This window comes from Perkinsus marinus, assembly GCF_000006405.1.
Source record: "Perkinsus marinus ATCC 50983 genomic scaffold scf_1104296931854, whole genome shotgun sequence".
NCBI classification, from domain to species: Eukaryota; Perkinsozoa; order Perkinsida; family Perkinsidae; genus Perkinsus; species Perkinsus marinus.
The window spans coordinates 367922-388765 of record NW_003215631.1 but is presented as its reverse complement, the minus strand read 5'-3'; the positions used below and the strand labels follow the sequence as shown (position 1 = coordinate 388765).

At 48.2% G+C, this 20844-nt stretch overlaps 4 protein-coding genes across 4 annotated transcripts in view; all 4 read right to left on the bottom strand.

The window, feature by feature from the left end:
• Positions 1-7261: 7261 nt before the first annotated feature.
• Positions 7262-15342, bottom strand: Pmar_PMAR019953 (wd-repeat protein, putative; the record flags this gene model as incomplete). Its single annotated transcript, XM_002786229.1, has 22 exons — positions 7262-7328; positions 7379-7476; positions 7575-7641; positions 8595-8688; positions 8749-8852; positions 8980-9168; positions 9339-9500; positions 9723-9851; positions 9904-9979; positions 10028-10100; positions 10301-10523; positions 10653-10704; positions 10768-10857; positions 12659-12746; positions 13059-13223; positions 13341-13484; positions 14007-14157; positions 14221-14362; positions 14619-14727; positions 14775-14850; positions 15034-15123; positions 15226-15342. Coding segments are annotated over 22 exons (2506 nt in total), but the record flags the coding sequence as incomplete, so codon positions are not given.
• A 1164-nt stretch (positions 15343-16506) lies between these two features.
• Pmar_PMAR019952 (hypothetical protein) lies at positions 16507-17432 on the bottom strand (the record flags this gene model as incomplete). The annotated part of the gene is made up of 2 exons (XM_002786228.1): positions 16507-16755; positions 17217-17432. 2 exons carry the CDS (start codon positions 17430-17432, stop codon positions 16507-16509), a joined length of 465 nt encoding a protein of 154 aa, XP_002786274.1.
• A 931-nt stretch (positions 17433-18363) lies between these two features.
• Positions 18364-19977, bottom strand: Pmar_PMAR019951 (Rab5B protein, putative; the record flags this gene model as incomplete). Its single annotated transcript, XM_002786227.1, has 7 exons — positions 19882-19977; positions 19670-19736; positions 19146-19286; positions 19041-19094; positions 18716-18858; positions 18583-18666; positions 18364-18459 (listed from the first exon to the last, which is right to left on the bottom strand). Exons 1-7 carry the CDS (start codon positions 19948-19950, stop codon positions 18364-18366), a joined length of 654 nt encoding a protein of 217 aa, XP_002786273.1. The 5' UTR covers positions 19951-19977.
• A 251-nt stretch (positions 19978-20228) lies between these two features.
• Pmar_PMAR019950 (conserved hypothetical protein) overlaps positions 20229-20844 on the bottom strand; it is a gene marked incomplete at its 5' end in the record, with an annotated part of 1363 nt that continues 747 nt past the window's right edge. Inside the window, 2 exons of the mRNA XM_002786226.1 lie at positions 20229-20422; positions 20622-20758. Coding sequence (XP_002786272.1) covers positions 20265-20422; positions 20622-20758 — 295 coding nt within the window. The 3' untranslated portion in view covers positions 20229-20264. The remainder of the gene's footprint in view (positions 20423-20621; positions 20759-20844) is intronic.

The following is a 20844-nucleotide window of genomic DNA, read 5'->3' as shown; positions in this document are numbered from 1 at the left end:
ACATTTTTTAGGCTTTGTCGCTTCAAGAGATCTACGTATTTCTTGAAACATTTCGGCCTCGCGTTTTGCTCGTCGTGCCTCTAACTCGTCAATTCTCTGTTTGATCCTTCCGATGTCAGTAGTTGTGGGTGGCAATAGCCTCACAGTAAACGGCTGGTATGAGGAGTTCTCAACAAGAGATGTGTTTTGCTTCAACGAGGACAATTCATTTGCCTCAAATTCGCGACGGCTGGCTTCGAGTCGCTCAATCTAAGTAGGGAAGAATCGGCTCGTTGACGACATCAAATTCCACGCCGAGACTTCACTTCTCCTCGGATTTGTGGAAATGGGTCTTCAGGTGGAACGAGAAGCACTTCAGTTGAGTGGCCATTTGAATGCATCTCGTAGCTTGGTGCAGCAGACACCACAGTTGCCGCTGCAAGTGAAGCATAGATATTCATGGTGTTCAAATGTACCTAACACACATCATGAATAGAAGGGAAGAACCACAGCGATCGACAACATTTTGGACGAACACAAGAAGAAATGAAATCGATTGCGTAAATTGCAGTCTGCAATTTGCAATTTGCAGAGCATCCCGGATTAATTTATGCAAGATGCCTTTTTTGCATACCGAATTCGCACATGACTGGTCAGAGGTTTGCATTCAGAACCACATCACTGGCTGACCAGTCCGTAATATATCGATCCTCGTTATATTCCATTGAACAGAACTCAAATCATCATTTCACGCATTCGACGAAAAACGCGCATATCAAGAGCACATTTCAATTTTCTGAGCAAGGCCTGAGGTGCGAGATCTCAAGGGGCAACCTTAGCTGAGGAAGTCACCCACCATTCTTCGGCACACATCGCCGCCCAAGATGCTTTATCTTGTATGGACATCGCGGTAAAGTTGATGGATCGGAGACAGCTACCGCGCGTGTTGTGAGGAGCAATACACCCCTGGCTAACGGAGAAAGTCCATCCTTGTGGACAGCCGGAGAAATCTCTTGCGCAGCTATCCGAGCACGGCCTGAATCACGGTTATAGACCGGGGCTTCCGTCCTGTGAGGTACCAGTGGATAGCGCAATCGCGTGCAAGTCTTTGCTTCTCGGGAACACTCAATGGGTGGGTGAAAGAGGTGCATGAGCCAGTATGATCCGATGGTGGGACACAAACTTGCCCTTTGCTTTCCCAGTGCAAAGGGCACTGTAATATGACTGCTCAACATAGATGAGCAGTTCGATGTACCTCTCCTGAATATTCTCGCTTGCATAATCCATTGAAGAAGTGACTTGCTAGGCGATTCTCGATAGATGTTTCCACTGATTCCTTCGCAACCGTTATGTATATCTGAAACCGCAGCATTTCCATCATCTTTCGCACTGTAAAATCCGCGGTGTATGACCTTTTGCTACCAGGAAAGCGCACAAAACGTTGGCAAATACCATTCAGTTGTTGGAGTAAAAATAACTGGAATCTGCAGAAGCCAATCGCCTAGATAGAAGAAAATAGAACTGAGGTGGTAACTCAATGAGAAATCTTCCCGGCTCGGCATGCCAGTCACTATAGCACACGACGTTCTAACATCCCCCGGATGATTTTGCCTGAATCGTGGTGATGGCGATGTGGAATTTGTGTTGACCCCTACCTGTTTGAGCAACACGATTCATCAGGCGTCTCTCATCCTGGAGTAGATTTCGGAGCCTCAGAGAGGTCGAAGGATAGTTCTGTGGAACTTCGGACTCGACATGAACATCAATTGATGCCTCGGGTTCTCGTAACGGAGACCGTTTCTCCTCAGCTAGAGCAGTACGTTCAGATGATCGCCGGCCCTCAATGAAAACATTGATCCTCGGAGTGTTTGACAACTCGGTGAATCCATTCTTCCCAACAAAGTCAATGAGCTCCCTAGACTCTTTCCCTAAAGACAGAATGAAGCTTTTCACATTGAAACTGTCACATCTAGTCGTACTCGTTGAGGAGCTTTCACGATTGAAACCCAGAGGAGTGTCTAAGTGAAGAGTTATGCTTGGATCGCCTTCGACCCCCGATACGAATATCGTTAGGAGAATGGTTGTGCTCGCCATGCCCATGAAGATTTTCATAGTAGTACAAGTGCTACAACACACAGTTTTCTGAATAATATTTCTCTACGGGGAATACTGAGTGGATGGAAACCTATTCGGCCCGAAAGCTCAGGAAAAACATGGCCAAACTACATCACAAATATCGGCGAAACGCGCTTTCATGATCCGGTTGTAGGATCTTAGATCATATGAAGTAGGACAGGGCCCAGTATATTCCAAAGGAGCAGAGCACATGCCGTTGGACGTGTAACTCCATCCATCCTGAGTAAGCATTGCTAAGCAAGTACCCTTCCCTCAATCCTGCAATGCAGGATTGAGTGATGCAGGACCTGCATCATGAACTTACTGGGCATGCGCGGTTGAAATCGGACTCGCACTGGTCGACACACGAATACTGTGAGCCACACTGACGAGCGACACTGCCCTTCTCAAGAGGGTCCAATCCTGCAAAGTTCAGAACTTGTGGGCATGAGCCAGAATAATGGTAAAGGGCGCGACAGTGTTTGCCATCCCCTTCTTCGCTCCATGATTCCTAGTCAATGAACAGGAGGATGCAATCGTCGCGTCTGCAGTCTTACTGGGCCTACGAGAAGCATACGTTTCCATAGTATTTCGTCCAACTATAGCACTACACAAAGAGTTATAATTCCTTGTACAGAACAGGTCAGACGAGTCTATCTCATGACGCATGGCGAAGTCCGTGACAACTATCACGATCATTTGAACGCTAGGTACGGTTTTTAAAGAGCCTCTCATGGAGACTTTTCCTCGAGCGTGGTTACCTTGGCCCAGGATCATTCTCGACGAGAATTTCTCGTCTCACTGCCAGATCCGCGATCTCTGGATACGGCGACCAGCGCACTCCAAAGATCATTATCGCTCAATGCCAACTTCGTAATACTGAGCAGAGATGAGATGCTGCGCGACACAACATGAGCCCCGTGCCATGGGGCCCATGGCACGATTTTGACATGGACTCACTCGGAATACTCTTGCATTCTTGGAAAGAGCCTTATCTGTGCAGCTTGTGACTTGATATTTCTAGTCACTCTCTGCCAGGGTTTCACCTAGGCGTATTGGGCGCGCCCCCAGGCGCGCATTCTGGTGGGTCGAAGAGGAGTAGGCGCGCATGTCGGGTGCGGCAGTAGGCGCGCCCGACGCGCCTCCGTAGGAACGTGTAACGGGTTCGAGTAGATGTAGCGGAAGGGTGTGATGTGATAGTAAAGCGCACGGACTGGATAACACAAGTACTGGTGAGCTTGTAGAGGTAGCTGAGCTACGGAGACTTAGGGGAGTGACTCAAGAGGAGAGGGAAGGGTAACGTGCCTTCCTGGGCGGACAACCCTCATCAAGAGCTATAGATCTCAGGAAGCACGCAAGCACATCCCATGGGCTACATTGATGTGCGCAGAATCCCATAACAACCGCCCATGCGCCTTGTAGCACGCGTGCGCCAGTGGCGCAGCGCCACAAGCGCCGTTCATCGGCGTGACATCACTAAATAAGTGCCAGTGACACAGTGCCAGTTGGTTACTGAGCATATCGTAGTTGGATGTGGCCCCGATTTGCCCCGTAGATAGTTGTAAAGCATGCCTGTAAATACGTTCGAACGACTTATGGAAGCTGGCAAGAGGAAGCCAGCGGATTACAGTGATAATTCACTGTAATAATTGTGATAATTGTGATAATTCACAGAAAAAATTTTCGGCGAAAAGCAACCTAAAGGATCTAATGGGACAATTTAAGGCGCGCAAGCGCCCAGCGAGTCGAACTTAGGCGCATGCTCAATAATTCCTAGGTGAAACCCTGCTCTCTGCTGCTGCTCGCGGAGTCTGTGGAGTTGCGTATCGCGCTAGAGGTCGTAGTTGGCCGCAGGAGGATAATGGAACTACATGTGAAGGCATAGTAACAAGTCATACAATCTCAGGCGTAGCCCTAACTTAACGTTGATATCCTAAAACAGACATTATAATGTTTAGTACGGAAAGAAGTCTCTCCAATCTCACAGGCAGCCCAGGTTCCGCTCCCGACATTTCGGGGATAGTAGATATCCCATTGAGGTTTCTTTGATATTCTGAACCATGCGAACTGCTGGGAGTTATCAAAAGGATCAGATTGATGAGCAGAATCATTGGCCGGATAGCCTGGCGAAACTATCTATTAGAAACAGGGTTTCCAGAGCAAAACTCAGCCCAGAAATTCTGTGAGGGACACCTCATAGTCGTGAATAGTTTGTATTAGCTCATGCTCGTCCGATTTTTTTAATAGCCTCTATAAGTGAGTGGTCACCTGCAAAAACTAGGGTTGGGTCGAAAGGAGGGCACTCCTCCAAGAAGGGGTCGTATTCATCAAAAGTGGAATATTGCGGGGGCATATCGTCCAATCGAGAGAAAAGTGCCATGGCACACATTGGAGGTGCCGAAGACAAGTCACAGGGTCCAGCAACATCGTTCAGGCTGAAAATGGAAAGTACAAAATGCGGAGAAGAACAGTCTGTACTTGAAGCCAGGACACTGTGCTAAGACATTATGACATAGTGTGTTACATAGCGGGACTTTCCCGACAACAGGGACGAGCGAGTCGGAAGCCTGGTACAGGAGCGTCACATACGACTCACTCGCTCATCCACCTGCGGGACTGTGCACATGGGGAAGATTGACGCGCATTGCATTGACATATATGCAGCATAACATTTTTCGTACATATCGCCTGAGATGCCGTAGACAGTATCTACTAATTACTGCATAGTTCATGGTCTTTGTACTATCGGATTTGCCCGCACGAGAGGCAAACAAGGCAGGAAATGATGCCCTGATTCCGTTCAACATCGAGCTTGTCACCTCAGCCATCGAAAAGTCCGCGAATGTTACGGGGTATTTTATCTGTGAGACCATGACTTCTCTGAGCATGGAGTTACGAATACATTCCTTACACTTCCAGCACATGGATGTCCTACGACCGGAAAAGCATGAACTAGCTTCCCTATGCCTCACCGGGATTCGTATCACCCTCTGGGAGTGGCATGCAAGGTAAGGGCTGATTGTTCCAATTCTGAGTCAAACCCAAAGCTGTCTGGCTGACTCTCGCTAGAAGCTGTCAACGATAACTCACTGGCAATGGCACTGCAGAAGACATCGCGGACAACACGGAAGTCACCGCAGCTCCAGCGATCTGTTTGGCCATGGTGGCCGAAGTCGCCGATATCAAGTGAGACGCTCGGCGCTGAGCTATGTCAAAACCTTGAAAGTCTTTGATGAGAGAATCAAGTTCATCAAACAGAGGCGACTTCTTCGGGCTGGCGCTTATACCACCAGGACTGAATGAGACACGCAGTATATCACTTGCTTCGAAGTCTACCTACAAGTAACGTCTGATTGATTGGTCGAGCGATGTAACGGTTTCTCCATCTCCAGCGCCGAGATCACAGTGGGGTGCATGATTAACACGCTGATACACTCTGTTGGCTGCACTTTGCGCCATCATATTCATCGTCTCGTTCAGCGATTGTTCATCAAAAAGAAGTGAGAGAGCATCAAGCATCTTGTCGTGAAGGAGATGCTCAATTCTGATTGCTTGAGCAAATCCCCAGAGGAGAAGACGTAATAGAATGCGGCCGGTCATATCCAAATCAGCGGGATCAGTTCGACAAAGTCTAATTCAAACCAGTTCTCCGCAAACCACACGGCATCGAATAGTCAGATGGAAGGGGCATTGATCAGTCAGTGGCTAATGCTCATATACTCGTGAGGGGCGAGGAATGACGACTACAAAACAGATCGTTGATATTTTCGAACACGAGCGGACATTTATATTATACTCATGTACTCACTTGTTACGTGACCGTCGGCACCAGTGGCAACGTCCGCTACGTTGCTGGATATCGGGAGATCGGTAAGAAGGGTGAGGAGTGACCCAGCAAGACCTGAGTGTCAAGATCACGTCGCTCTGTAATGGAGGGATAAATGGATGTTGTAGCTACTCTTCAAAGCGTCGGTGCTCGATTCCCTCGTCATGATCGTTTTTGCAGTTTCTAATATGCCGCTGGAGCGAAGGTCATCAAGATCAGAGCCTTGTCCAGCTCGAACAATCAGATTTTAAAGTTCTTCTCTGAATTAAGATGCTACTTAAGAGTTGTTGGCGCGATGCGACTGACACATCTTGGCAACCCAGAACTTCTGTGAGGGACACTTCAGTCCAGGAGTCTGAGTCATTGGAACGTTAGTCAGCAGGTAATGTTATGAAGTTTCGGATATCCACCAACAAGTTAGGAAATTCCTTAACGGCCTGCGTAAATTATCAAAAGAATGAATTTATCAAGTTTCACTCTATGATTAAGTACTCTGAGCGAGAGTTCTCGTTGTCCTCAGCCCTTCGTCTTCCTCAAGGCTCTTGAGGGTTTGAGTCAAAAAGAGGCAACACCATAGTAAGAAGTGTTTCTTTGTATTTCGAGTACTTTGTCACTTTGAAAGCGGATGAAAGACTCTCAGTCTGAGTGTCCCAGAGTCTCTCAATGATAGTGACCACTCTCAATGAGCCATAGAATCCCTCTCAAGAGGAACCTGCAGTACCAGTTTTCAGAACCGACCGCCAATATGGTTGAGGGTCAACCAGAAAAGTTTTGTCACAGAACACGACGGGCGTTGAGCAATCCCGGACTCGAGTTTTGTGTTTTGGCATTACGAAGTTGGCAGAGACTATATTCCTCGCCATGCCAAATAGAGAGACTGCTCATATAGTAACGATCATAATGAGCACACGAGGTCTAATATGGTTTGTGCATCCTGCATATGGTCTCATGAATAGTTTCATCGTAGGATGCGCCGTATCTCACGCGAGTGACACGGAAGCGAGCTCTCGATTGACTGTATCCGCGCTCACTTATATACATCCAAAAGTTCAAGAACCATATAATTCAACGACCAGAATGGCTTCAGTAAATGGGTGTTATGTTAATCATACAACAGGGGCATGGCATAGAGCGCAAATGGTCATCTCAATGCCTTCCCCGATCACCGTTTCGTGCCTGGGGACGAGAGCGTTTATGAGCACCTGAGTGAGAAGCAGACTCACGCGCAGACTCGGCACGAGAAGAGCTTGATGGCGCCTGCACCTCCAGAACCTGATGAGATGACATTCATCCCATCGAAAATCACCTAAGGATTCCGGACCTAAGCGAGTGTTCTTGGACTCCGAGAAAATTGGTTCACCCGTAGCGACACACCATGAGGTAGGTTGGTGGCAAACCGCGCAAGAACCTGCAGTAGCATATGTGCTTATGACTATTCTACTCAACTCACAAGACAACTCGTGCAGATTGTTGGCCGAACACCCCGAGTGAGGACATTTTAATGTCGCAGCCATAGGAGGATCTCTCGGTGGATATTTCGTGAAGATTGCAGAAGCCTGAATGAGACTATCCGGGTTATATGGGTTCCGGAGCACGCAGACGACGACGAGTTGGCGAGCGACAAACACAAACTTATCTCACAGGTGTAACTCACCAGCTCCGAGTATCGACCCTTTCGATGGGGCGATATGTCCTCTGCTCCTTCCAACTTCATAAGGGCCCTACTGCAGAGCGCAAAACGCCTGCATAGAAGAATGGTCTCGCTCAGTATGTAATACACACGGTTTCATCGGATAACATCGGAGATAAGACTCAATGGGAGTCCCGATTTGGACCGACGAGTCCCGAACGCTTGATGAGAGTCGATTAAACGAGTTCTTCGGGCATATGCTGGCTGGCTAGCTGTAAGAAACTGGGAGCATTTGTAATGCGAGCCATTGCGTAAAGATAGGCTCCAGCTAATCCAATGTCTTACTTGGACTGGAAAGCTGCAATGGCTAACAACGACCATGAACGCTCGTATCCTGTACATGGCAGCGATATCCGTGCAGCTTCAGCGACTCACTACCAACTATGTCCTCGAAGAGCTCTGCTAGCCTTAAAGCCGTCTTAACTGCGAGCTGAGCCTTCTCTGAGAACAGCTGACGATGACATAACATGTATCTGGTATCGTGATGGATGATGGAAGGCTTATTAGTCGGCCCAAAGTTGTCGCGGATACTCTCCGCATGACGTGCGGCGCATGCACGCGATACGGGTATACAAACGGCAAGCTTGGCATACAGGTGAAGCCCTTCGCATCCTCTCCAATGTGAGTCCAAAAGTCCGGTATTCACCAACTACAAAGGTAGGTTCCCACTGACGCGATAAAGCTAACCACAAACCTCTTCATCCAATCCAAACGGGATGAATCCTTTGTCGTGGACTGGAGCTAAACCTGCGGAGAAGCTCCAAAATCCCAATATAGTCAACCCACGTGAGGATTTTCTCCTGTGGGATTCCACTTCCAGTGCAGACAAGAGATGTAATTTCTTCTTCTGATGAGCGGTAAGAGTAATGAACCCTGTCTGCCCTCGATCATTGTCGACTGCAAGTTGCACCTCGAACATCGAGATTATGCCGCTAGAAGCGGCCCGCTTCAGTCAATACAGCATGCCAGAAGGACCAGGCCTACCAACAACTGCGCTGCCTCGACATGTTTACCAGCTCTGTGGTAGAGTTCCACAGCGGAGAAGATCTGATGGTTTTCAACGAAATGCACCGCGTATCTATCCGAGTATCACCGCCTACTCAAGACTACCGGCTCTGGAGAAATGGGCGGAGCTCACTTCCCCAACAGCTTGTCAACCTCGAGAAGTTTGTGATCCGCGGCAAGCTCAAGCGCCTTAGACCAATGATTCGAGATGATACATTCTTCTACTGCTGTTGGTATCTTGAACAAGCCGAGTAAGACGTCGTGAGATGATGCTCAAGTGACATCCAGAGAAGGGAAAAGAGCACCCCCGCCGAATGTTTCGTGCGCGATCTCACTACGAGGACCATCCATCAACCCAGGTTACATCTCCAAGCCCGACAAGAAGATTCACAGCTCGCTCGACGTGCCCGATGCTCAAAAGTGCTCGTGCTACATCCCGTCGTAAATGAATAGCGCTATCAGTTTCATGGGAGATTGTCTGATAGAGCGAATCAAAGTCTTCTAATGCCGTGTATCTGTGTAGAGACCACATCGAAGTGTGTTTGCCCATAATCTCCAAAAACCTACGCTACGACAAGCCTCTCTCCTGCCGACGCGCTCAGGAAACACTGAGGATGAGCAATGCTATCCGGCGTTGTAAAGGAAAGCACAAGATTTCCACGGCTCAAGATGATGGCTCTCTCACTGTGATGACGAGGAAGACCAGAAAACCCAATAACCAACCTGAGCAGCGAGATTCCATCTCCCCCTTTTCGCATAGTAGTTGCCGCATTCCACATATGCTTGCTTGAGAAGGTTTTTCTGGCTGCCGAATCTCGGGGAAGACCCAGGCTTCCTTGTCGAGTTGCCATCTTCCGGATAGCCAACTCGAGAAGTATCATCAGGCTGAATGAAAACTCCTTCAGTTGATGAATCCTTATCTTACAGCATGCGAGATACAACGTATTTTATCGAGTCGAATCGAATCAGGATATAAATTCTTCTAATTTCTAGAGTCTCATTGGTATCACAAACGGAATTGCAGAGATCAGAAATATCTCAGGACATCCCACTCATGGCTGATAGTTCGAAGTAGAATATCAGTGACGCCACAGCTCCTCTCAGCACCTGGAGTAGTTGGACCACCCGAAACCAGTCTCCCAGTTTCAGTCTGAGATCAACTGCGAGGTCGTGACGGTCAATTTCCAAGTACAGAGCCTCAGCGTTGTCGAAGCTCCGGAAATATACGGCAGAGATCTAAATGAAGTATATTGACTAGAGTCTTTCATGACGATTCACCACGACTTACCTCAGCAAGACGCTTTACGCTGCCATCCAAGTCCTCCAGCCTACGACAAAGTCGAATTTCGGAGTAGGAAGAGAGCCTAGTACAGAAGTCTGCTACTCAGCCCGAATGTCGCTACAATGCATACTTAACAAATGCCTTCTCGGCGACACTTACATCCGACTTCTCAAGTGCCGATTCTGCGAGGAGACGCCATAGCCCTGAGGCAGGTCTCCTTATGACTGGAATGCGGTAGCCGAATCCTATTTACTTAGCATTCTACCAGATCAGGAATTACGAAATTTCTCGTTCGAAAAGTTGAGTCACAGCATACGTAGTAACTACATGCTCATAAATGCCTGCTAATGTTCTTGCACAATCTGAACTAGAACGAAAGCGGTCTTCAGGATACTCGTCTCACTCTTGTGAGGGTTCGCCTCCACATAACTGAAGGCGTCCTTCATGTTGGAAAGCTTCGACAGCATGTCTCTGGTGTCGCGCAGCGTCTTGGTGTCACAAATGACAAGGTGGTTTTGCCAATTCCCAGGAACTGTCCCTGCGAACGCATCTGAACCCTCAACCACATCCTTGATTCGATCCACGGGCTTCTGCGAAGTTGAGCTAGAATGCATCGGTCGAAGTAGCTGAAAATGAGTCATCGATTTCAGAGTATCGAGCACCAAAAAAACGAGCGATGGATTGGGGTTTTCCAGTAGCCTTCTGCACTGCGGTCGCTAGCACTAAAATGCCATAACCGGAGGGGGCATTCCTACATTGTCCAGAACGATTCCTTTAATCTGCAAGTCACTAAATTCATAGATGTATCTGACAGATTAACATAACAAAGAAGACGCAGAGGCCTGGTATCTCATGTTATGCTTTGCGTACGCTTCACTAGTCACCGGCTCTTCTGGCTTCATCGATCTCAAAATGTACATACGAGATTTCTCCATTATCGCGAGAAGGTCTAAGAAGTTGCTACATAGGATATGCTCCAGCATGTCAGGAAAGTGGACCACCTGGCTGGTCTGCTGCCCACTTCATCTGCCATATCTCCCGCCGTTCTCCTCTTGACAATGCGTTGGCAACCACGACTGATGAGGAACCTCCTTGAGGGGAGAGCAGCTCAAAGACATGCAGATGACTCTCTTCATCGACCACTGAAAGCCTCGTGGCTTCGCAGTTGACTGCGATATTCTGAGGATACACAACCCAGTCCAGTGTTGATAGAGATAAAGTCGCAGACTCTGAAACTGGATAGCTCTGAATAAACTAGTTTGGAGTGGCTGGGGTCTCGCGACCCCAGTCAGAAAGCACACACGCGTGAGTTAGCCGACAAAAGAGGCCTCAAAAGCGCTGCAGTAACTGGAGTCAAGATTTCGCACCTGAGGCCGGCAATCGACGTTGAATGAACCCTGGAGAGAGAGCGTCAGAGATGTGTACCTTACTAGAGGATGACTGGTGACGACAGGAGTTCCAACACTTACTGATGTATGATTCCACTACTACGACAAATGAACAGAGCCCCATCGCGAGCTATTGCGACATCAATAATCGGATCCTTGATCTTATTCATGCCACTTGGCGGAGTATAACTGATTCACATATCATGAGGATATGCCGACCACTTGCCTGTCCACTCCGGCAGCAACTCCGAGAGAATAATCGTCAACATGCCTCATCGATTCAGACCGCTTGCGAATCGTCCCGCCAAAACCTGCCAGTGAGGCATTTGGCTAGAGAAGGAGTAGAAAGCGCAAAGCAATCCTCGAAGCAAGATTCAAGAGATTATGACTACTCTGAACGGAATGCGCCACGTACTGATATATCCCTTATCGATGTCCATCTCGATAACCGCTGGTGCCTGGGGGAGGAGACATCTTGCCAACCATCCGGGCCGGATGATCCGGCTATGCTAAGTAGGATGTTCCGTTGAATCGTCTTACCTTCCCGAAATTCCAAAGATAAATCTCATCGTCGCTTGCCACAAGCAAATACTCTTGGGTCATTGCCACACTTTTGGGAACAAGCGGACAGTTGCGGCCCACCTCAACTGGTGCGCCAACACCTGTAACCCATGTGTGTCCTTTCGGTCAATGAGATGGAGTGTGGAAACCTCACCATTGTATAGTCGAATGACGAACTGTAAGGAAGCTGTGGGTGTCAAGCTCGAAGCAGATGGAGGATTCTCGACTGGAGGTCAGAAAGCAAGTCTCAGTCGTCTGATGTGAGTGCCACCACGCGAAGCTCGAACATTAGCATCAGACTCAAGTCCACCTCTGGCTAGTTTGATTCAGATGGATTCAAATTAGAGTGATACAACTGATGGCTAAACACGAATTCCAGGTCTCACGAGCGGATTGCCGAGCACAACAAGGACCTACGGGATAATCCGGCAGTGAATATCGCACAAACTTCGCTGGTGCTACAGGTTGCGACAGCAACGACGTCTCGGATTGACTTCACATATTTTCGATCCTACAAGACAGTCTCTATTGAATTAGCCATGATAGTGAATATCTGACTTTTTCAGTATCCCAGAACGTGACTGTGCACGCGTCTTCAGTCAAATTTAGCGTTTTACTGTCAGTTTGTAGATCTTGATTCCAAGAAGGGGAACTTCTTGTGACAGTCTGTTGCACAAACAACAGTGTACCCGAATTAAAGTGGCCCCAGAGGCGCTCAGTCCTGAGGAAAATATAGGCGCTGCTGGATGTGAGCAGCTCAACGTGACTCAGCATGGACAAGACGAGAAAGTCCTATCATGAGAGAATAGTACTTGATAGTGGAGAGGTAAATGTAGGAGTCGACAGCGAGTGCTATACGAGCGCCCGATCCTTCCCAAGAAAGCGATCTTAATCCATTGACTCGGCCTGTCAAACTCGGGATCTGAGAACATAGGAAGAGATGTCTATTCCTGCAAGAAAATACAGAAAAATAGTTGAGTAGCGAATACATCTTCGAAAAATGTTGGATTTCTGTTCATGCGCCAGGCAAGGGGGTTTCAATCCTCTGACTTTTATTCGCGGGAGATCAACACGATCAATTAAGCCTTACCAGCTGATTGCTCAGAAGTTGTCCGAAGGAAGAATATATTCGAACTACACCAGAGCCTCTCAGCGCCTCCGATGACCCTCTGTGCGAGGACACATCATCGAGACCGCCGCACTCCTGAGGACACGAGCATTCCGTGCAAAACAGGTGATGGGAGGCAAAAGTGGCAGACATCGTAGCGTAAGAAGATGGACCGAGGCGAGGACTCACCGAGATCCCTGCAATAGCGATAGTATGCCCCGAAGGAGACCACTCAGCTCCCAAGATATTGATGCCAGTATCAAGTAAAACTAGGCAGAAACAAACGAGGTCTGAACTTGATTCAAGAACGGTTGGGACGAGACCGATGAGGTCTCCATCAGCGAAGTTTGGAAGCTCACGTTCAATTCGAATTCAAGGTTGCTTACTGGGTTGATCATCTTGAATTCCACGCATTAACTGTGCTTTGCCATTGCGGAAAGCAATACATAGATTCGGAGCGCAAGAGACAAGATGGCGCTCGCCAATCATTCTCGCAGCTGACTCTGCCGCTGCCAGCGCCGCGTGTTTCTCTAACGCATGCAATGAAACTGAAAGAGGGATGAGAGATATGAGCAACGCGTGTCTTCCTCGGGACCCCGTTGCAGTCATGGTTTGAAGTCTCTAGTAACAGTCGGACGCGTAGCTATACTCATCTCGGATATGCTCGACTGTCTCATCAGTGAGCTCTGAAGGTTATACTCGAGAAGAAAGTCTACAAAGTGGGATTGGAGAGGTTGACTAGTTGTTTGCATGTGCTCGTATGACCTGGTCCTTTAACCCGCACATATATATTTAGCACTAGTCGAACGACCATTTACATTCCCGGAGAGCTGATCCCTAGCTTCCTAGTCGATAGATGTATCAGATAGGTCTATATATTGAGCTAGCTTGAACTCTCTCGAAACGCGACTGAGCGAGGAAATCGATCGATTGGTGTCACGCTATATCTCTCCCTAAATCGGACAAGGTACGAAGTAAATCAAGCCGCTGAGTGAGGCGATTCCCAATGCCACGTCCTTTCATGCGATGAAAACAGTAGGAAGCGACCTCACCAGTGACATCCGAAGATCCCCACCATTCTATTGAGGCGATTCCGATGTTCGGTGGTGCCACTTGCTTGGATGGTTGAATGCGCGGAGCTTGGTTTGAATCGAGGCAAGCAGCGTGAACCCTATGAGAGAATATCCCTTCTGAGTCATATATCTGAGACGAATGTTTGCCGATGCTATGTAGTAGAGCGACAAACGACGCATTTGACCTCTCTACCTGGATTTCACCGTCGAATGTACCGAAGATGAGACCCTTGCAGTCGGGCAGCCACTCAACTTGCGAAAGTTTTTTATCAATCTCTTTACCCCATAGACGCTGGCCGTCCACAGTTCCTACTATGACCGCACCATCTTCGTATCTACTCGCATAGAGCCTCAGACAGTTACGGATCAGAACCGAGTCAGCTCGACTGACTCTCCGTATACATCAGTGATGAGCGCTGTAGAGCGTTGAATTCCAAAAATATCCACCATAATTCTTAATCACACCAAGAGCTCCGATATTCGAGCATACGACCGACGACTATCACCAGAAAAGGCACCGCAACGGTCGGCCCGTGAAAAGTATTCCAAATTAGTTGCCGAGCACGCAACCGGCAATGCGCGACTGCTCACACGATGCATATCCTTTGACCATCTTTGCTCCATCTCATATCCGTGACGACTGATCGATTGCGATTGTTCACCATTTCTTCAAACCATGCTCCTTGATTCATGGACCACACTGACCACAATCCATCCGAGGATTATTGAGGGCGATGTACGATTTACCGATGATCAGACCTTTTGCATCGGACGTCGTCAGCTTCCGGAAATTTTCATTCCACACAATTACTCGTATTGAGTGCTGAAATGGCATGAGTATACGGAGTCGGTGGAACTCCATGAGGGATCATGACGTCGATCAACAAGTACTTCCAGGAGAGAAACGATTAGTTCAGCCAGCTTTGGAGAGAACTATCGATAGGCGGATCATTCGGTAGCTATCCGGGCTGATGAAGGAAAGAAGACGCATCGCCGATCAGCTCACCTGATGTCCCTCTAGCGTCTGAGTCGAAGAAAAGTCATTGTTGTTATTGGATGAAGAATCATCAGTGGTGCTGCCATCAAGTTTCAGAACCTATCAGCGGCGAACTGTCCATGTGCCCAGCCTTCATCCAACAGCTGGGATGCAGGATGTAATCGGTCTAGATGACTATGGCCAAAAGGTTGGCGAACGCACCTTCAGGAAACCATTCTCTCCGCCAATAGCTAACCATCCTTGTCCCGCGTTCCATGAGACGACCTCGACCGCAAGATTGTGCGGAACGGCGATCTTCTTGGAGAGATAAGACAACATTCTCGAGTTCGCTAGGAATCCGAAACTTTCAACACACACATAGTTACTCGAATCTATTGTGAACTATGCTATGCCGCGATATGTGCAGCGAGCACCAGCCGACTGTCCACAAAGGGACGACGCTACGTATATCCTAAATCGAAATGCAAAATGTTTCCAAATTTGGAACTCGCTCCAATTCTTGAGGTTTACGGAAGCGACGTTCTATTAAATAAGTTCCCTGCTCATCAGCATCTCTGATGGTCAGAGAAGCTACATGCAAAAGCGGTGAAGGGCCGGCCGAATACAGTGCGGGAATTGCATCGTCCCGTATGGGTAACATCCAAATCTATACACCGCGAAGCTCACAAGTCATCATGCTGTGTTGTTCCTCAGTCGAGCCAGGAAGAACTGTTCGAAACGAAATGATCATGGATGATGATTGACCGAATGTATATAGTATTATCTTGCCCGTAGAAGACACAAGCGATGTCGCCAGTGCGAGGGTATATCAGCAAGGTTATGCAGCTGAATTGACACGAGCACTTACGCAAAACTACACTGCCACGTAGAGTCAAGAAGTGATAAGAAATCGATCTAGCAAAGTTTACATAAGGTGTGCCGCTAGCACAAATCATCCATGTTTTCCACATTGTTCGAGTCATGTCCGCGTCGCTGACCCCGCTCCTGCAATCACTTGAATCAAAACGGCTATGATGGTTACGCATAGTGTAGCTCCTAGGAATAGGAAATCGCCGGGCTTTTTCCCCTTGACGGCTTCTTCGCGCTCTGCCTGCGCCGAACTTTGCACAGCTTCAAACGACCGATCGGTAGTAGACTCTTCTACTTGTCCACTGTCCAACCGCATATTGGCCGTGAAGCTAGATGGGGGTGAATCTGAGGCAGAGATCACTGATCCGCACAAGAACTCGTTATGAGATGATATGGGGCGGATATAGCTCATATACATCAACAGCAGACTCCAGTTCGATCTGAAATCGCAGCAACGAGAACATGTCCGTCACCCGCATTTTGCGACTCCTCATATTCGCACTCTTGCAGGTAGCGTTCGAATACAGTGAGAAATCTGAGATTGAAGAAGTGATGTGCATCAAAAAAATGCGATGACGCTATTTGAGCAGAATAATGGTCAACGGATGGCAGACGCTGCCTGGATATAGGATATTACTTGTGATGGCCTTTGAGAAGGTCATTAACACGCAGTTCATCTTGCTCGCTTGCAGCATCATCTTGGATCCAAGCAGCCAGGAGCTTCTCCGGAATATTATGCAAGGCTCTCAAATAGGCGTACAAGACGGTATCGAAATAGCTAGGATGTCGAGGACAACTCCCTCCGCTTGAAAGACCTCCACGAGCGAACAGAGGGAACTCGACCTCGACGTAGGTTTGAACCGCTTCCAGGATGCTCTCGAGCTAAGAAAAACGTGAAGTCATTCAAAGAGTTGAGCCAATAACCCCCGTTTTCGTTCGCCGGGCAAATCCCACGCACTACTCTTCTCGCGACTCTATGCCCAGCTGCTCGACTCTCTTCTTTTCCGAGCTTGGTAGACCGTGCCCATTTACGAGCCACTTCAGTGCGGTGTGATTCAAGATATATGGCGTTGAGTGGGAACGGTATGCTTCGTCGAACAATGGGTGCTGTGAACTCTTTATAACACAAAGGGTTCATCCAGGTGCAGAACCTGACTACTGTAGTTGATACAATTGAAGTGATCCATATCCATGCCTCAACGGCCCTATGACGCGTTATGATCAACGAGCTATGAATGGAAGTCAATACTCGTTCGAGTTCAATGCATCGTTCGAGACTACTCTCGAGAATATTACTCAATCGCTTCTTCTATACAAGCCCGTATCCAAACGATGCGCATCACTCCATTCTCGGAGTCGATGATGTCGTTTTCCTCCTCATCCAATATTTCAGGGCTTCCTCGATAGGAAGGATCCTCCTTCATTTCTCTAACCCTAGCTCTCATCGCTTGGAGCAAGCCTTCAAATCCGACAGGGCCAGTCATACCATCCAGGAATGCACAAGGCAACGCAGCGTTGGCGGAAGCGACCGAATAGGGCTGCGATGAGCCCACAAACATGATACTCAGGTGGGACACTCGTGCGTAAGCCTAGAATGGTAAACCTTGAGCAATATCAGCGAGTCTTTTTTGTTACTCGGAGAACTTCCACTCGGGGATCAATAACCACTTCCTGCCCATTTCTGTCGACTGTTCGGAAGTAGTGAATGCATAACGGCTCTGCTGGAGTTGATGGCATTAAGCGGAGAATACGTGATTGGAATTTGCTCGAGGAAATTGCCAAGAGAGCAAGACACGAGCGAGAGTTATTCGGGCACCGGTACGTTTTTTTCCCGAGATGGAGGCCGTTTCACGATACGATATGTGCGCAAATAGTCGAGTTCACTCTTGGTTTGTAACCTCTCCTTTCATATATTTCGCGTACCTCCGCGAGATACTGCGACTACCATATTTATCGTGCAATTAACCTCCCTGTGATCAACGGTATTCCCTTGTTTCATCGAACTCGCGTGCTGTTTGTTCTGCGTGAAAAACGTCTCAGCAATCTTTTCCGAGTGATTTATTTACAACCGTTTTGTCCCTTTACTCCTGAGAACGACCATATTTTTCTAAGAAGTTGTGCGATCCGCCTTTTTGTCACACAAAGGACAAATGATATAGGCTGAATAAACATGTTATTCGTGTATTATAAACATCAGAAATGATGGATTTGCGCGGGTCCTTTGCACAACCTCTCAGCGGCTCTGGACGAAGCACTCGCAGATCGTTCTACTTGTTTGACCTGCGCGAGCACGGCCACTTCACCAAACAGAGCTGCTATGAGGTACGCGATGATTTCTTTTGTAGCTCTCTTCTGTTGTCGTGCTATCATTACACATTACACAAAGTTGGTGACCAACATTAGATGACCCCGCCCCAAAAGTGAAGACAATTGACGACACAAGGTGAGCATGATGATCAATGCAATAATAGAGATGTAGCTGCTTCAAGACTATATGGCTGGTCCAGCACTGCCGCTGGGAGAGCGCTGCTTGCTCTTGATCACATTGTACACCTCCTCTGCGACAGCTTCGAACAGTTTGCCGATCTGATACGAAGTTCTAGCCTTGGCGACTCCATCATGTCAATGACGCAGATACAGGACAGAACTGTCGACTCACAAGATCTCGGTAAGTCCCAGAAGTGACCCCAGAAGTATTCCCAGGCTTACATTGGCTCCAGTCATGGCTGAAGTTCTAAAGCACAACAGTCCGTTTTCTTGACAAAATTCCTCTGCTTCTTGTGTTGTAACAACCTGATATCGTGCATCATGGAATATCACATTACAGGCCAAACTGGTTCACCTGATCGGACTCTGGGAGATCTGCCTTGTTGCCAGCTACCGCGATACGCACGTCCGGTGGACCCTTGCTACGCAGCTCACTTACCCAAAACTTCACCGACTCGAAAGACTCTTTCGAGCCAACATCATACACAACGACTGCACCTTGAACGACGAGACAATAATCCCGCACGAGTTCATACTAACTGAAGATCTCTCGTCGAGGAACGAGTTCGCCCAGAGAGTTCCAGACACTGAGGTGCACAAGAACCAAAAATGGACATGACGAAATAAAGGAAAAGTCTACGACTAGACACGACTCGTGTCACATGAGGAACAACGATTACCCGCAGCATCTCGATAGTATAGCGGCGCCATGGCACGGAATCGCTCTTGTCCACCTGTGAAAGTAGCATGCAAACCCACCCGACTGAGAGCTCCGACTGTACTACCAGTATCCCAAATATGCAGTTTCAGCTGCGTGTTAGAACTCGGAAGCCGCACGATCTGCTGGAGAAAGGCCGCGCCGATGGTAACTTCATGGAACGGTGGGAATCTGCCTTGGCAGAATCTCAAAGCCATCGAAGATTTACCTGGCAAATTCACAATGTCATCGTTCATATGTTGGAGTACCCAAGCCTAGGAGCAACCGACTAGGAATCACATCCTGTGTCACTGCCAGTAATCCGAATCCACCCCATGAAGCGGGAACAGCAAGGAAGAGCCCACAGGGTCAAAGTCTTGAAAGCTCGACAATGTGTGACAATATGAGTTGCTCACAGTTCACGATTCGAGACGGCTGGCCAATCATCACAAGAGTTATGCAGCCGAGAGCAACAGAAGCACTGACCCCCAGCTCTCATAAAGCTAATCAACGCATCATACACAAACGTCTACGCCATTCGGTATAAGAAATCTCCGCAAACACAAGGACGACTTTATAGACCGCATCCATATCATTTTTGAATCCACTTACCAACGCCTGAATCTCCCAAAAGAACTATCTTGGACTCGATGCCACTCGGAGACGCTCGACTGCCGGTCTGAACACAAGATGCTATAGCTCACGACTACAACTCGAGTTTTGATTCACAGTGAACTCGAATGATCTACGGCAATGACAACTGCTTGCTTCACAACATATTGCGCTATCCGTTCGATGCTAGTATTCCTCTCTCATAGTGCTACCACGTTCAATCCACCAGCTGCACGACCACCTGGAGCAGAACCCGCGTCCGTTGACTGTGCACATCCCATGTTGTCAGAGACAATTCAAACCTAGGGATAGAAACCACTTGCCCCGAGATAACGGGAGACCCTAGCAGATCTAGACCAGGGCCTGGCATGAATACCACTGCATGACTAGCAGACTAAGCAACGAGCACTAATGAATCGTCGAGATCGCCTGCTTCTACTAAATCGAAATACAATCAACCCATGGAAACATCATCTTAGCGACGATAATCAAGAAATCCGTCTACACCAATGAAAACCCCACTGGAAAACCCCACTGGAAAACTCCACACTAGCGATATGAATAGAAACACAGTATAGTTGCCGCTACAGATATCTCACTTCTTCATACTCGTCATTTCCACCTCCGAAGCTGCCTTGGAGACCGCTGGCGAAGCTGCCTTGGAGACCGCTGGCTTCTTTTGGTCAACAACAGTGCTTGTAGCATCTTTAGACTTCTCTTTCACCTTCAGGTCACCGGTTAGACCAGACTCGCCTGCAGGAAGACATGCAACGAGCCCACAGGTGCCGCCGCACGATCTAACTGGCGCGCGGATTCAACAGCATGATCAGAATCACCTTGCACTATGATGCATTGGCATAGCGCCCTCACATAAATTTTATGCCATATATCGACGGCCAAGACGGGTCATTTGAGATAGTTAACGATAGTGTCTCGAGAAGTGTTCGATTACCTTGCTGAGAGTCCTTCTGTTCCTCATCAATGAGTCCCTGTACCCAAGTGGCAGACCTCCAGACCATAAGCCACAAAGTCAGTGAAAAAAGCGAGATCCACCAATTTCTCTCAGCCCTCCATGCTTTCATCAAGAACCTGAAAACAACGGAGAAACAGGTTCACTGTAAAACATTCTGACGCCCTCCACTTGGGTAAAGAGTCACATATCAATCCCTCGATGA